This window comes from Lissotriton helveticus, chromosome 2_1, assembly GCF_964261635.1.
Source record: "Lissotriton helveticus chromosome 2_1, aLisHel1.1, whole genome shotgun sequence".
NCBI lineage: Eukaryota > Metazoa > Chordata > Amphibia > Caudata > Salamandridae > Lissotriton > Lissotriton helveticus.
In genome coordinates, this window is record NC_136059.1 from 23,478,710 (window position 1) to 23,494,626 (window position 15,917).

At 60.1% G+C, this 15,917-nt stretch overlaps 1 protein-coding gene across 10 annotated transcripts in view; it reads right to left on the minus strand.

Annotated features, from left to right (window-relative positions):
* TPM2 (tropomyosin 2) overlaps positions 1–15,917 on the minus strand; it is a 170,130-nt gene that overhangs the window by 91,730 nt on the left and 62,483 nt on the right. Inside the window, exon 1 of one of the 10 annotated variants that reach the window (XM_078674415.1) lies at positions 273–1,359. The exons of 6 other annotated variants lie outside the window; for them this stretch is intronic. In XM_078674415.1, the coding sequence (XP_078530541.1) occupies positions 273–401 (129 nt within the window). In that variant the 5' untranslated portion in view covers positions 402–1,359. Of the gene's footprint in view, positions 1–272; positions 1,362–15,917 lie in introns of those variants that run through there. 3 more of the 10 variants (XM_078674412.1, XM_078674416.1, XM_078674413.1) reach the window with 3 other exon arrangements.

The window sequence follows — 15,917 nt, forward strand, 5'->3', positions numbered from 1 at the left end:
GCCAGGGCTCCCTCTCTCTCTGCCAGGGCTCTCTCTGCCAGGGCTCTCACTCTCTCTGCCAGGGCTCTCTCTGCCAGGGCTCTCACTCTCTCTGCCAGGGCTCCCTCTCTGCCAGGGCTCTCACTCTCTCTGCCAGGGCTCTCTCTGCCAGGGGTCTCACTCTCTCTGCCAGGGCTCCCTCCCTCTCTGCCAGGGCTCTCTCTGCCAGGGGTCTCTCTGCGGCTCTCTCTGCCAGGGCTCCCTCTGCCAGGGCTCGGTGCCAGGGCTCTTACCCGCTCCCGCGCCTGCCGCTCGGCGTCCACCTCCCGCTGCAGCAGCTCTGCCCGCTCCTCCGCCTCGTCCGCCACCAGCTGCAGGCTCTGGATCTTCTTCTTCACGGCGTCGATGGAGGTGCCCGACATCTTCACGGGGGTCCGGAGGGCGTGGGGTACAGTCCAGGGGTCCGGGGGGGGGGGGGGGGGAGGCACAGTCCAGGGGGGGTCGCCTGTACTCAGGCCAGCGCTGCCTTTGTCCGGTGTCGGGGGTCCGGTCCGCTCCGGGTGCTCTGGGGCGGGTCCGATGCTTGCCCCGGTTCTTCTTCTGGTTCCGGCTCTCTTGTTTCCCGCTCCTGCTCTCTTACCTTTTGTCCGGTTCTGTTTTTCTTGGTCCGGGTCAGTTACTTTGGTCCGGTTCTGTTACTTTTGTTCTTTTTCTTGTCCCGGTTCGGTTCCCTTTGGTCCGTTTCTGTTGCTTTTGTCCCGGTTCAGTTACTTTTGTTTTTTTTCCCTCCCGGTTCAGTCCCCTTTGGTCCGGTTCAGTCCCCTTTGGTCCGGTTCAGTCCCCTTTGGTCCGGTTCAGTCCCCTTTGGTCCGGGTCAGTTACTTTGGTCCGGTTCTGTTACTTTTGTTCTTTTTCTTGTCCCGGTTCGGTTCCCTTTGGTCCGCTTCTGTTGCTTTTGTCCCGGTTCAGTTACTTTTGTTTTTTTTCCCTCCCGGTTCAGTCCCCTTTGGTCCGGTTCAGTCCCCTTTGGTCCGGTTCAGTTCCCTTTGGTCCGGTTCAGTCCCCTTTGGTCCGGTTCAGTCCCCTTTGGTCCGGTTCAGTCCCCTTTGGTCCGGTTCAGTTCCCTTTGGTCCGGTTCAGTCCCCTTTGGTCCGGTTCAGTTCCCTTTGGTCCGGTTCAGTCCCCTTTGGTCCGGTTCAGTTCCCTTTGGTCCGGTTCAGTTCCCTTTGGTCCGGTTCAGTCCCCTTTGGTCCGGTTCAGTTCCCTTTGGTCCGGTTCAGTCCCCTTTGGTCCGGTTCAGTCCCCTTTGGTCCGGTTCTGTTGCTCCAGGTCCGGCTCTCGCTCCCCGCACCTCACTCCCTCTCTCTCCCTCTCTCCCTCTCTCCCTCTCTCTGGAAGTCTCCGGGGCCGTCGGTCCGGGCTCGCCCCTTGTCTGTCTGTCCTGCTCCGCCCCCTCTTCCTGTCCGTCCCCAGCCCCTCCCGCCTCCTCTCCCCTCTCCGTGATGAAAGTGAGACTCTAGCGCCTCCTGCTCCGAGGAGGCGCTTTGCGGAGTGAGGCCGCCGCCGCCTCCTCCTCCTTGTCTCCGGGTCTTTCCTCTCCCTTTCTCACCCCCCACCCCATCTTCTGCCTCGCCATGGTCTCCCCCTTTCTCCCCTGACAACCCCAGAGTCCTCCCCCCTCCCATCCCTCTCCCTGGGGGGGCTGCGGAGCGCTCCCTTCCTCTCTTAAAGGGCCAGGGCCGCATTCTTCCCTCACTCCCCCCCCCTTTCCATGGCTGCTCTGCATTCCTGACCCCCCCCCCCTTCCGGTCCCATTCCACAGAGAGGCCTCTGAGAGGCCCCGTTCATGAAGGGGAGGCAGGGGCCCCTGCACAGACCCCTGTGACGTCAGACAGCGCCCAGGCTTCAAAGCGCTGCCCCCTCCCAGTTTGGGGGTGCCTGGGGGCCCCTCTCCAGCCCAGCCGCGGGGAGTGCAGCGGAACGGACTCACAGATCAGACATGGGGAGCCCAGGGGCCCTCAAGTCCGGGGGCCCCGCCTGCGTCATAGGAGCCTTCTCATCCCTTCAGATGCCAGATGATTGGACTCAAATGATTCCTTTGCACAGTGACGTCAAACCATTGCAATAACAACCCCACTGGTACAGCCTTGAGTACCCCAGCGGTACAGCCCTGAGTACCTCAGCGGTACAGCCCTGAGTACCCCAGCGGTACAGCCCTGAGTACCCCAGCGGTACAGCCCTGAGTACCTCAGCGGTACAGCCCTGAGTACCCCAGCGGTACAGCCCTGAGTACCCCAGCGGTACAGCCCTGAGTACCACAGCGGTACAGCCCTGAGTACCCCAGCGGTACAGCCCTGAGTACCTCAGCGGTACAGCCCTGAGTACCCCAGCGGTACAGCCCTGAGTACTCTAGCGGTACAGCCCTGAGTACCTCAGCGGTACAGCTTTGAGTACCCCAGCGGTACAGCCCTGAGTACCCCAGCGGTACAGCCCTGAGTACCTCAGCGGTACAGCCCTGAGTACCCCAGCGGTACAGCCCTGAGTACCTCAGCGGTACAGCAGCCCTGAGTACCTCAGCGGTACAGCCCTGAGTACCCCAGCGGTATAGCCTTGAGTACCCCAGCGGTACAGCCTTGAGTACCCCAGCGGTACAGCCCTGAGTACCTCAGCGGTACAGCCTTGAGTACCTCAGCGGTACAGCCTTGAGTACCTCAGCGGTACAGCTTTGAGTACCTCAGCGGTACAGCCCTGAGTACCCCAGCGGTACAGCCCTGAGTACCCCAGCGGTACAGCCCGGAGTACCTCAGCGGTACAGCCTTGAGTACCCCAGCGGTACAGCCTTGAGTACCCCAGCGGTACAGCCTTGAGTACCCCAGCGGTACAGCCCTGAGTACCTCAGCGGTACAGCCCTGAGTACCCCAGCGGTACAGCCCTGAGTACCCCAGCGGTACAGCCCTGAGTACCCCAGGGGTACAGCCTTGAGTACCCCAGCAGTACAGCCCTGAGTACCCCAGCGGTACAGCCCTGAGTACCTCAGCGGTACAGCCCTGAGTACCCCAGCGGTACAGCTTTGAGTACCTCAGCAGTACAGCCCTGAGTACCCCAGCGGTACAGCCCTGAGTACCCCAGCGGTACAGCCCTGAGTACCCCAGCGGTACAGCCCTGAGTACCCCAGCGGTACAGCCCTGAGTACCCCAGCGGTACAGCCCTGAGTACCCCAGGGGTACAGCCTTGAGTACCCCAGCCGTACAGCCCTGAGTACCCCAGCGGTACAGCCTTGAGTACCCCAGCAGTACAGCCCTGAGTACCCCAGCGGTACAGCTTTGAGTACCTCAGCAGTACAGCCCTGAGTACCCCAGCGGTACAGCCCTGAGTACCTCAGCGGTACAGCCCTGAGTACCCCAGCGGTACAGCCTTGAGTACCCCAGCGGTACAGCCCTGAGTACCACAGCGGTACAGCTTTGAGTACCCCAGCGGTACAGCCCTGAGTACCCCAGCGGTACAGCCCTGAGTACCCCAGCGGTACAGCCCTGAGTACCCCAGCGGTACAGCCCTGTACCCCAGCGGTACAGCCCTGATTACCTCAGCGGTACAGCCTTGAGTACCCCAGCGGTACAGCCTTGAGTACCTCAGCGGTACAGCCCTGAGTACCCCAGCGGTACAGCCCTGAGTACCTCAGCGGTACAGCCCTGAGTACCTCAGCGGTACAGCCCTGAGTACCCCAGTGGTACAGCCCTGAGTACCCCAGTGGTACAGCCTTGAGTACCTCAGCGGTACAGCCCTGAGTACCCCAGCGGTACAGCCCTGAGTACCCCAGCGGTACAGCCCTGAGTACCACAGCGGTACAGCTTTGAGTACCCCAGCGGTACAGCCCTGAGTACCCCAGCGGTACAGCCCTGAGTACCCCAGCGGTACAGCCCTGAGTACCCCAGCGGTACAGCCCGGAGTACCTCAGCGGTACAGCCTTGAGTACCCCAGCGGAACAGCCCTGAGTACCTCAGCGGTACAGCCCTGAGTACCTCAGCGGTACAGCCCTGAGTACCTCAGCGGTACAGCCCAGAGTACCCCAGCGGTACAGCCCTGAGTACCCCAGCGGTACAGCCCTGAGTACCTCAGCGGCACAGCCCTGAGTACCCCAGCGGTACAGCCCTTTGTACCCCAGCGGTACAGCCCTGAGTACTCTAGCGGTACAGCCCTGAGTACCCCAGCGGTACAGCCCTGAGTACCTCAGCGGTACAGCCCTGAGTACCCCAGCGGTATAGCCTTGAGTACCCCAGCGGTACAGCCTTGAGTACCCCAGCGGTACAGCCTTGAGTACCTCAGCGGTACAGCCTTGAGTACCTCAGCGGTACAGCCTTGAGTACCTCAGCGGTACAGCTTTGAGTACCTCAGCGGTACAGCCCTGAGTACCCCAGCGGTACAGCCCTGAGTACCCCAGCGGTACAGCCCTGAGTACCCCAGCGGTACAGCCCGGAGTACCTCAGCGGTACAGCCTTGAGTACCCCAGCGGTACAGCCCTGAGTACCCCAGCGGTACAGCCCTGAGTACCCCAGCGGTACAGCCCGGAGTACCTCAGCGGTACAGCCTTGAGTACCCCAGCGGTACAGCCTTGAGTACCCCAGCGGTACAGCCTTGAGTACCCCAGCGGTACAGCCCTGAGTACCCCAGCGGTACAGCCCTGAGTACCCCAGCGGTACAGCCCTGAGTACCCCAGGGGTACAGCCTTGAGTACCCCAGCAGTACAGCCCTGAGTACCCCAGCGGTACAGCCCTGAGTACCTCAGCGGTACAGCCCTGAGTACCCCAGCGGTACAGCTTTGAGTACCTCAGCAGTACAGCCCTGAGTACCCCAGCGGTACAGCCCTGAGTACCCCAGCGGTACAGCCCTGAGTACCCCAGCGGTACAGCCCTGAGTACCCCAGCGGTACAGCCCTGAGTACCCCAGCGGTACAGCCCTGAGTACCCCAGGGGTACAGCCTTGAGTACCCCAGCCGTACAGCCCTGAGTACCCCAGCGGTACAGCCTTGAGTACCCCAGCAGTACAGCCCTGAGTACCCCAGCGGTACAGCTTTGAGTACCTCAGCAGTACAGCCCTGAGTACCCCAGCGGTACAGCCCTGAGTACCTCAGCGGTACAGCCCTGAGTACCCCAGCGGTACAGCCTTGAGTACCCCAGCGGTACAGCCCTGAGTACCACAGCGGTACAGCTTTGAGTACCCCAGCGGTACAGCCCTGAGTACCCCAGCGGTACAGCCCTGAGTACCCCAGCGGTACAGCCCTGAGTACCCCAGCGGTACAGCCCTGTACCCCAGCGGTACAGCCCTGATTACCTCAGCGGTACAGCCTTGAGTACCCCAGCGGTACAGCCTTGAGTACCTCAGCGGTACAGCCCTGAGTACCCCAGCGGTACAGCCCTGAGTACCTCAGCGGTACAGCCCTGAGTACCTCAGCGGTACAGCCCTGAGTACCCCAGTGGTACAGCCCTGAGTACCCCAGTGGTACAGCCTTGAGTACCTCAGCGGTACAGCCCTGAGTACCCCAGCGGTACAGCCCTGAGTACCCCAGCGGTACAGCCCTGAGTACCACAGCGGTACAGCTTTGAGTACCCCAGCGGTACAGCCCTGAGTACCCCAGCGGTACAGCCCTGAGTACCCCAGCGGTACAGCCCTGAGTACCCCAGCGGTACAGCCCGGAGTACCTCAGCGGTACAGCCTTGAGTACCCCAGCGGAACAGCCCTGAGTACCTCAGCGGTACAGCCCTGAGTACCTCAGCGGTACAGCCCTGAGTACCTCAGCGGTACAGCCCAGAGTACCCCAGCGGTACAGCCCTGAGTACCCCAGCGGTACAGCCCTGAGTACCTCAGCGGCACAGCCCTGAGTACCCCAGCGGTACAGCCCTTTGTACCCCAGCGGTACAGCCCTGAGTACTCTAGCGGTACAGCCCTGAGTACCCCAGCGGTACAGCCCTGAGTACCTCAGCGGTACAGCCCTGAGTACCCCAGCGGTATAGCCTTGAGTACCCCAGCGGTACAGCCTTGAGTACCCCAGCGGTACAGCCTTGAGTACCTCAGCGGTACAGCCTTGAGTACCTCAGCGGTACAGCCTTGAGTACCTCAGCGGTACAGCTTTGAGTACCTCAGCGGTACAGCCCTGAGTACCCCAGCGGTACAGCCCTGAGTACCCCAGCGGTACAGCCCGGAGTACCCCAGCGGTACAGCCCTGAGTACCCCAGCGGTACAGCTTTGAGTACCCCAGCGGTGCAGCCTCGAGTACCTCAGCGGTACAGCCCTGAGTACCTCAGCGGTACAGCCCTGAGTACCCCAGCGGTACAGCCCTGAGTACCCCAGCGGTACAGCCCTGAGTACCTCAGCGGTACAGCCCTGAGTACCCCAGCGGTACAGCCCTTTGTACCCCAGCGGTACAGCCCTGAGTACCTCAGCGGTACAGCCCTGAGTACCCCAGCGGAACAGCCCTGAGTACCTCAGCGGTACAGCCCTGAGTACCTCAGCGGTACAGCCCTGAGTACCCCAGCGGTACAGCCCTGAGTACCCCAGCGGTACAGCCTTGAGTACCTCAGCGGTACAGCCCTGAGTACCCCAGCGGTACAGCCCTGAGTACCCCAGCGGTACAGCCCTGAGTACCCCAGCGGTACAGCCCGGAGTACCTCAGCGGTACAGCCTTGAGTACCCCAGCGGTACAGCCTTGAGTACCCCAGCGGTACAGCCTTGAGTACCCCAGCGGTACAGCCCTGAGTACCCCAGCGGTACAGCCCTGAGTACCCCAGCGGTACAGCCCTGAGTACCCCAGGGGTACAGCCTTGAGTACCCCAGCAGTACAGCCCTGAGTACCCCAGCGGTACAGCCCTGAGTACCTCAGCGGTACAGCCCTGAGTACCCCAGCGGTACAGCCTTGAGTACCCCAGCGGTACAGCCCTGAGTACCCCAGCGGTACAGCCCTGAGTACCCCAGCGGTACAGCCCTGAGTACCCCAGCGGTACAGCCCGGAGTACCTCAGCGGTACAGCCTTGAGTACCCCAGCGGTACAGCCTTGAGTACCCCAGCGGTACAGCCTTGAGTACCCCAGCGGTACAGCCCTGAGTACCTCAGCGGTACAGCCCGGAGTACCCCAGCGGTACAGCCCTGAGTACCCCAGCGGTACAGCCCTGAGTACCTCAACGGTACAGCCGTAAGTACCCCAGCGGTACAGCCCTGAGTACCCCAGCGGTACAGCCCTGAGTACCTCAGCGGTACAGCCCTGAGTACCACAGCGGTACAGCCCTGAGTACCCCAGCGGTACAGCCCTGAGTACCTCAGCGGTACAGCCCTGAGTACCCCAGCGGTACAGCCCTGAGTACTCTAGCGGTACAGCCCTGAGTACCCCAGCGGTACAGCCCTGAGTACCTCAGCGGTACAGCCCTGAGTACCCCAGCGGTATAGCCTTGAGTACCCCAGCGGTACAGCCTTGAGTACCCCAGCGGTACAGCCTTGAGTACCTCAGCGGTACAGCCTTGAGTACCTCAGCGGTACAGCCTTGAGTACCTCAGCGGTACAGCTTTGAGTACCTCAGCGGTACAGCCCTGAGTACCCCAGCGGTACAGCCCTGAGTACCCCAGCGGTACAGCCCGGAGTACCCCAGCGGTACAGCCCTGAGTACCCCAGCGGTACAGCTTTGAGTACCCCAGCGGTGCAGCCTCGAGTACCTCAGCGGTACAGCCCTGAGTACCTCAGCGGTACAGCCCTGAGTACCCCAGCGGTACAGCCCTGAGTACCCCAGCGGTACAGCCCTGAGTACCTCAGCGGTACAGCCCTGAGTACCCCAGCGGTACAGCCCTTTGTACCCCAGCGGTACAGCCCTGAGTACCTCAGCGGTACAGCCCTGAGTACCCCAGCGGAACAGCCCTGAGTACCTCAGCGGTACAGCCCTGAGTACCTCAGCGGTACAGCCCTGAGTACCCCAGCGGTACAGCCCTGAGTACCCCAGCGGTACAGCCTTGAGTACCCCAGCGGTACAGCCCGGAGTACCTCAGCGGTACAGCCTTGAGTACCCCAGCGGTACAGCCTTGAGTACCCCAGCGGTACAGCCTTGAGTACCCCAGCGGTACAGCCCTGAGTACCCCAGCGGTACAGCCCTGAGTACCCCAGCAGTACAGCCCTGAGTACCCCAGGGGTACAGCCTTGAGTACCCCAGCAGTACAGCCCTGAGTACCCCAGCGGTACAGCCCTGAGTACCTCAGCGGTACAGCCCTGAGTACCCCAGCGGTACAGCTTTGAGTACCTCAGCAGTACAGCCCTGAGTACCCCAGCGGTACAGCCCTGAGTACCCCAGCGGTACAGCCCTGAGTACCCCAGCGGTACAGCCCTGAGTACCCCAGCGGTACAGCCCTGAGTACCCCAGCGGTACAGCCCTGAGTACCCCAGGGGTACAGCCTTGAGTACCCCAGCCGTACAGCCCTGAGTACCCCAGCGGTACAGCCTTGAGTACCCCAGCAGTACAGCCCTGAGTACCCCAGCGGTACAGCTTTGAGTACCTCAGCAGTACAGCCCTGAGTACCCCAGCGGTACAGCCCTGAGTACCTCAGCGGTACAGCCCTGAGTACCCCAGCGGTACAGCCTTGAGTACCCCAGCGGTACAGCCCTGAGTACCACAGCGGTACAGCTTTGAGTACCCCAGCGGTACAGCCCTGAGTACCCCAGCGGTACAGCCCTGAGTACCCCAGCGGTACAGCCCTGAGTACCCCAGCGGTACAGCCCTGTACCCCAGCGGTACAGCCCTGAGTACCTCAGCGGTACAGCCTTGAGTACCCCAGCGGTACAGCCTTGAGTACCTCAGCGGTACAGCCCTGAGTACCCCAGCGGTACAGCCCTGAGTACCTCAGCGGTACAGCCCTGAGTACCTCAGCGGTACAGCCCTGAGTACCCCAGTGGTACAGCCCTGAGTACCCCAGTGGTACAGCCTTGAGTACCTCAGCGGTACAGCCCTGAGTACCCCAGCGGTACAGCCCTGAGTACCCCAGCGGTACAGCCCTGAGTACCACAGCGGTACAGCTTTGAGTACCCCAGCGGTACAGCCCTGAGTACCCCAGCGGTACAGCCCTGAGTACCCCAGCGGTACAGCCCTGAGTACCCCAGCGGTACAGCCCGGAGTACCTCAGCGGTACAGCCTTGAGTACCCCAGCGGAACAGCCCTGAGTACCTCAGCGGTACAGCCCTGAGTACCTCAGCGGTACAGCCCTGAGTACCTCAGCGGTACAGCCCAGAGTACCCCAGCGGTACAGCCCTGAGTACCCCAGCGGTACAGCCCTGAGTACCTCAGCGGCACAGCCCTGAGTACCCCAGCGGTACAGCCCTTTGTACCCCAGCGGTACAGCCCTGAGTACTCTAGCGGTACAGCCCTGAGTACCCCAGCGGTACAGCCCTGAGTACCTCAGCGGTACAGCCCTGAGTACCCCAGCGGTATAGCCTTGAGTACCCCAGCGGTACAGCCTTGAGTACCCCAGCGGTACAGCCTTGAGTACCTCAGCGGTACAGCCTTGAGTACCTCAGCGGTACAGCCTTGAGTACCTCAGCGGTACAGCTTTGAGTACCTCAGCGGTACAGCCCTGAGTACCCCAGCGGTACAGCCCTGAGTACCCCAGCGGTACAGCCCGGAGTACCCCAGCGGTACAGCCCTGAGTACCCCAGCGGTACAGCTTTGAGTACCCCAGCGGTGCAGCCTCGAGTACCTCAGCGGTACAGCCCTGAGTACCTCAGCGGTACAGCCCTGAGTACCCCAGCGGTACAGCCCTGAGTACCCCAGCGGTACAGCCCTGAGTACCTCAGTGGTACAGCCCTGAGTACCCCAGCGGTACAGCCCTTTGTACCCCAGCGGTACAGCCCTGAGTACCTCAGCGGTACAGCCCTGAGTACCCCAGCGGAACAGCCCTGAGTACCTCAGCGGTACAGCCCTGAGTACCTCAGCGGTACAGCCCTGAGTACCCCAGCGGTACAGCCCTGAGTACCCCAGCGGTACAGCCCTGAGTACCCCAGCGGTACAGCCTTGAGTACCTCAGCGGTACAGCCCTGAGTACCCCAGCGGTACAGCCCTGAGTACCCCAGCGGTACAGCCCTGAGTACCCCAGCGGTACAGCCCTGAGTACCCCAGCGGTACAGCCCGGAGTACCTCAGCGGTACAGCCTTGAGTACCCCAGCGGTACAGCCTTGAGTACCCCAGCGGTACAGCCTTGAGTACCCCAGCGGTACAGCCCTGAGTACCCCAGCGGTACAGCCCTGAGTACCCCAGCGGTACAGCCCTGAGTACCCCAGGGGTACAGCCTTGAGTACCCCAGCAGTACAGCCCTGAGTACCCCAGCGGTACAGCCCTGAGTACCTCAGCGGTACAGCCCTGAGTACCCCAGCGGTACAGCTTTGATTACCTCAGCAGTACAGCCCTGAGTACCCCAGCGGTACAGCCCTGAGTACCTCAGCGGTACAGCCCTGAGTACCCCAGCGGTACAGCCTTGAGTACCCCAGCGGTACAGCCCTGAGTACCACAGCGGTACAGCTTTGAGTACCCCAGCGGTACAGCCCTGAGTACCCCAGCGGTACAGCCCTGAGTACCCCAGCGGTACAGCCCTGAGTACCCCAGCGGTACAGCCCTGTACCCCAGCGGTACAGCCCTGAGTACCTCAGCGGTACAGCCTTGAGTACCCCAGCGGTACAGCCTTGAGTACCTCAGCGGTACAGCCCTGAGTACCCCAGCGGTACAGCCCTGAGTACCTCAGCGGTACAGCCCTGAGTACCTCAGCGGTACAGCCCTGAGTACCCCAGTGGTACAGCCCTGAGTACCCCAGTGGTACAGCCTTGAGTACCTCAGCGGTACAGCCCTGAGTACCCCAGCGGTACAGCCCTGAGTACCCCAGCGGTACAGCCCTGAGTACCACAGCGGTACAGCCCTGAGTACCCCAGCGGTACAGCCCTGAGTACCCCAGCGGTACAGCCCTGAGTACCCCAGCGGTACAGCCCTGAGTACCCCAGCGGTACAGCCCGGAGTACCTCAGCGGTACAGCCTTGAGTACCCCAGCGGTACAGCCTTGAGTACCCCAGCGGTACAGCCTTGAGTACCTCAGCGGTACAGCCCTGAGTACCCCAGCGGAACAGCCCGGAGTACCTCAGCGGTACAGCCCTGAGTACCTCAGCGGTACAGCCCTGAGTACCCCAGCGGTACAGCCCTGAGTACCCCAGGGGTACAGCCTTGAGTACCCCAGCGGTACAGCCCTGAGTACCCCAGCGGTACAGCCCTGAGTACCTCAGCGGTACAGCCCTGAGTACCCCAGCGGTACAGCCTTGAGTACCCCAGCAGTACAGCCCTGAGTACCCCAGCGGTACAGCTTTGAGTACCTCAGCAGTACAGCCCTGAGTACCCCAGCGGTACAGCCCTGAGTACCTCAGCGGTACAGCCCTGAGTACCCCAGCGGTACAGCCTTGAGTACCCCAGCGGTACAGCCCTGAGTACCACAGCGGTACAGCTTTGAGTACCCCAGCGGTACAGCCCTGAGTACCCCAGCGGTACAGCCCTGAGTACCCCAGCAGTACAGCCCTGAGTACCCCAGCGGTACAGCCCTGTACCCCAGCGGTACAGCCCTGAGTACCTCAGCGGTACAGCCTTGAGTACCCCAGCGGTACAGCCTTGAGTACCTCAGCGGTACAGCCCTGAGTACCCCAGCGGTACAGCCCTGAGTACCTCAGCGGTACAGCCCTGAGTACCTCAGCGGTACAGCCCTGAGTACCCCAGTGGTACAGCCCTGAGTACCCCAGTGGTACAGCCTTGAGTACCTCAGCGGTACAGCCCTGAGTACCCCAGCGGTACAGCCCTGAGTACCCCAGCGGTACAGCCCTGAGTACCACAGCGGTACAGCTTTGAGTACCCCAGCGGTACAGCCCCGAGTACCCCAGCGGTACAGCCCTGAGTACCCCAGCGGTACAGCCCTGAGTACCCCAGCGGTACAGCCCGGAGTACCTCAGCGGTACAGCCTTGAGTACCCCAGCGGTACAGCCTTGAGTACCCCAGCGGTACAGCCTTGAGTACCTCAGCGGTACAGCCCTGAGTACCCCAGCGGTACAGCCCGGAGTACCTCAGCGGTACAGCCCTGAGTACCTCAGCTGTACAGCCCTGAGTACCTCAGCGGTACAGCCCTGAGTACCCCAGCCGTACAGCCCGGAGTACCTCAGCGGTACAGCCCTGAGTACCCCAGCGGTACAGCCCTGAGTACCCCAGCGGTACAGCCCTGAGTACCCCAGCGGTACAGCCTTGAGTACCCCAGCGGTACAGTCTTGAGTACCTCAGCGGTACAGCCCTTAGTACCTCAGCGGTACAGCCCTGAGTACCCCAGCGGTACAGCCCTGAGTACCCCAGCGGTACAGCCCGGAGTACCTCAGCGGTACAGCCCTGAGTACCTCAGCAGTACAGCCCTGAGTACCCCAGCCGTACAGCCCGGAGTACCTCAGCAGTACAGCCCTGAGTACCTCAGCGGTACAGCCCTGAGTACCCCAGCGGTACAGCCCTGAGTACCTCAGCGGTACAGCTCTGAGTACCCCAGCGGTACAGCCCTGAGTACCCCAGCGGTACAGCCCGGAGTACCTCAGCGGTACAGCCCTGAGTACCTCAGCGGTACAGCCCTGAGTACCCCAGCCGTACAGCCCGGAGTACCTCAGCGGTACAGCCCTGAGTACCTCAGCGGTACAGCCCTGAGTACCCCAGCGGTACAGCCCTGAGTACCTCAGCGGTATAGCTCTGAGTACCCCAGCGGTACAGCCCGGTGTACCCCAGTGGTACAGCCCGGAGTACCTCAGCGGTACAGCCCTGAGTACCCCAGCGGTACAGCCTTGAGTACCTCAGTGGTACAGCCCTGAGTACCTCAGCGGTACAGCCCTGAGTACCCCAGCGGTACAGCCCGGAGTACCTCAGCGGTACAGCCCTGAGTACCTCAGTGGTACAGCCCTGAGTACCCCAGCCGTACAGCCCGGAGTACCTCAGCGGTACAGCCCTGAGTACCTCAGCGGTACAGCCCTGAGTACCCCAGCGGTACAGCCCTGAGTACCCCAGCGGTACAGCCCTGAGTACCCCAGCGGTACAGCCTTGAGTACCCCAGCGGTACAGCCTGAGTACCCCAGCGGTACAGCTTTGAGTACCCCAGCGGTACAGCCTTGAGTACCCCAGCGGTACAGCCTTGAGTACCCCAGCGGTACAGCCTTGAGTACCCCAGCGGTACAGCCCTGAGTACCTCAGCGGTACAGCCCAGAGTACCCCAGCGGTACAGCCCTGAGTACCCCAGCGGTAAAGCCTCGAGTACCTCAGCGGTACAGCCTCGAGTAAGTCAAGATATCCCTGTGGGCATGACACAATGTATGTAAAAGATAGGACATGTGCTGGAGTGTGTGTCATATCCTGATACTGAAATACAGTGTATTTCATGTTTCAGTATTGAAAGACTATCTGTCCCGTAGCCTAGAATGAGATGTACTCCATTACATCTCACAAGTTTAACTTCCCATTGAGACGAGCTGGAGAAATGGAGTTTAGTATGCCTGAACTCAGAATATAAAAATTCATCTTTTAGTAAATATGATTTCTATGGTGTGTTTTTGAAAATACCACTTTTAGAAAGAGGACATTTTCTTCTTTAGCCATCCTGTGTGCCACTGCTGGGTTGTAGATTGATTGTCTGGTTTTGGAGAGACAGGGGCTGAGGTTGTGTATTCTCTTCAGACAGCTACTGGGGGGGAGGGGGGTCGAGGTGTGTCCTGCCTTTCCTGGATGAGTCAGGGCTGGGCTGAATAGACCTAGACTGCATTCAGAGGGATGTATGACGTTACAACGCATACTTTTACAACGCCTACCTTTACATCGCAAGTTTTACAAATCATACCATTACAACGCATAATGCTTTTGGGCGCTGGACAGTGAATAGTTTAATTTACTATTCCAACTCCAGTCCCCGTGGATAGTAGAGAAGGTGTTGGATAGTACATTAAACCTATTCCCTATCCTAGAGCGCCCCCCAGCGCTATGCGTTGTAATGGTTTGCGTTGTAAAAGTTGCGTTGTAATGGTAGTTCGTTGTAAAAGTTTCGTTGTAAAGGCTGTATACCCATTCAGAGCAGTGGAAGGCGATTTCCCTTGCACCTGTATAGGACCTGGTCTGCCTTGAACAATACTGTCTCCACCTCCTGCCAGAAAGCTGGACCAGAGAGGACAGAACTGGTCTGGATTGAGCACTGCCCAAAAGAACAAAGACAAACTGAGGGCAAATATTGGGGCCCAAACCCCAGAACTGTAGATTACCGCTGAACTAAGGACACTGCCAGGAAAAAGAGCTGCAACAGCTGTCAGGAGAAATTGCCACTTTGCTGTGTGCTCTGCTTTGTTGGCCTGCTGCTGGCTGCTCCTGTCTTAGGCAGGGAAAGGACTTGACTGTACTTTCATCATCCTGTTGTTAGAGTTTTCTCCAAGGGCATGAAGTAGAGCTTGTCTCCTGTTGGAAGTCTCAGGGAGATAAACGACATCATAGTACTTGTGAGAATCAAGGAATCTGCCAAGAAGAATTGCTGGAAGAGCTGCCAGGAGCAGGACTGCCCCTTCGCTGTGTTGTTGATTGTTGGGTTATCCTGCAGTTGATGCTTCTGTCTTGGGCAGTGAAAGGACTGGACTGAACTTTCTTCACTTGTCACTGAGTATCTCCAAGGGCCTGAAATAGAGCTTGCCTCCTGTTTGCGAAGTCTCAGAGACAGTAAAGACGTCACTTACCTCTGCGTCCGGCCTCTGGAACCATGGGTTTCAGGTGCCACAGAGGGGAAAAAGCAGCCGACACCGCTGCTGGCTCCGTGTCCCGAGGGCACTGCTGCACTTTGCACTGCAACCCTGGTCTCACTCCACCACCCTGGTCTCACTCCACCACCCTGGTCTCACTCCACCACCCTGGTCTCACTCCACCACCCTGGTCTCACCGCCTATGATACTGCAGGCTGACCTCGACACTTGGGACTGCACCGTGGTTTTGGGGCACTGCTCGTAACGCACAGCCCCATCCCACACTCCACTATGGGCCGATGAACGCCAGCTCCCATCTACTGGCACTGTCGCTTGAACCGTGGCCTGTGAGCACCGCAGCGAGCACTGCCGCACTCTGCACCGTAGCCCTGGTCTCACTGACGCTGATGGACGACTGTCACTGAGCCGATGCCTGCGCCAAAACTTGAGGGCACCCCACGCTGCACCGCTACGCTTCACATCGCAATTTGGTTTTGTTGTTTTGAGCACCGTGGTCGCCCCGGACTGAGCTACCGACTTCAAGGAACCCTATTTTAAAGTTATTTTTGCAAAGTGCATATTTTTGATTACTGTATGTTGGTCTTTTATCATTTTGGTCTTCTTTGCACAGATAAATATTGTTAATTTTTTCTAAAACTGCTGTGGTGTCCTTTCGTCGTGTTTTAACTGTGTCACTGTTGGTTATGTCAAACACTTTACACACTGCCTCTGAGATAAGCCTGACTGCTCGTGCCACGCTACCAAGGGAGTGAGCAGGGGTTATTTCAGTAGTGTACCCCCCTTATCCTGACTAGAAGGATGTTGTAACGAAGTTAGCAGTCCAGTAGCTGGGGTGGGCGGAGCTAGGTGGGCAGAGGGGAAGAGGAGGGGACAGGATAGGAAGGGGCAGTTAGAGTAGGGACGGGGAACCGAACAGACGCATAGAATAAAGAGGTTGAATCTATACCACAGCGTCTGTGTGTTATTTGTAGTGGGATACTACAACTGGCGACAGAGGGCGGGATGCAGCAGTAAAACCCCCCAGACTGAACCCCGTCCCGCAGCGTGGAGCGTCCTAAGCTCCGCTGCGACAGCGACCCTGTGGCGCCACAGCAGTGAAGCCGAAGAAAAGAAAGCGCGCTGAGAAAAAGCGCCAG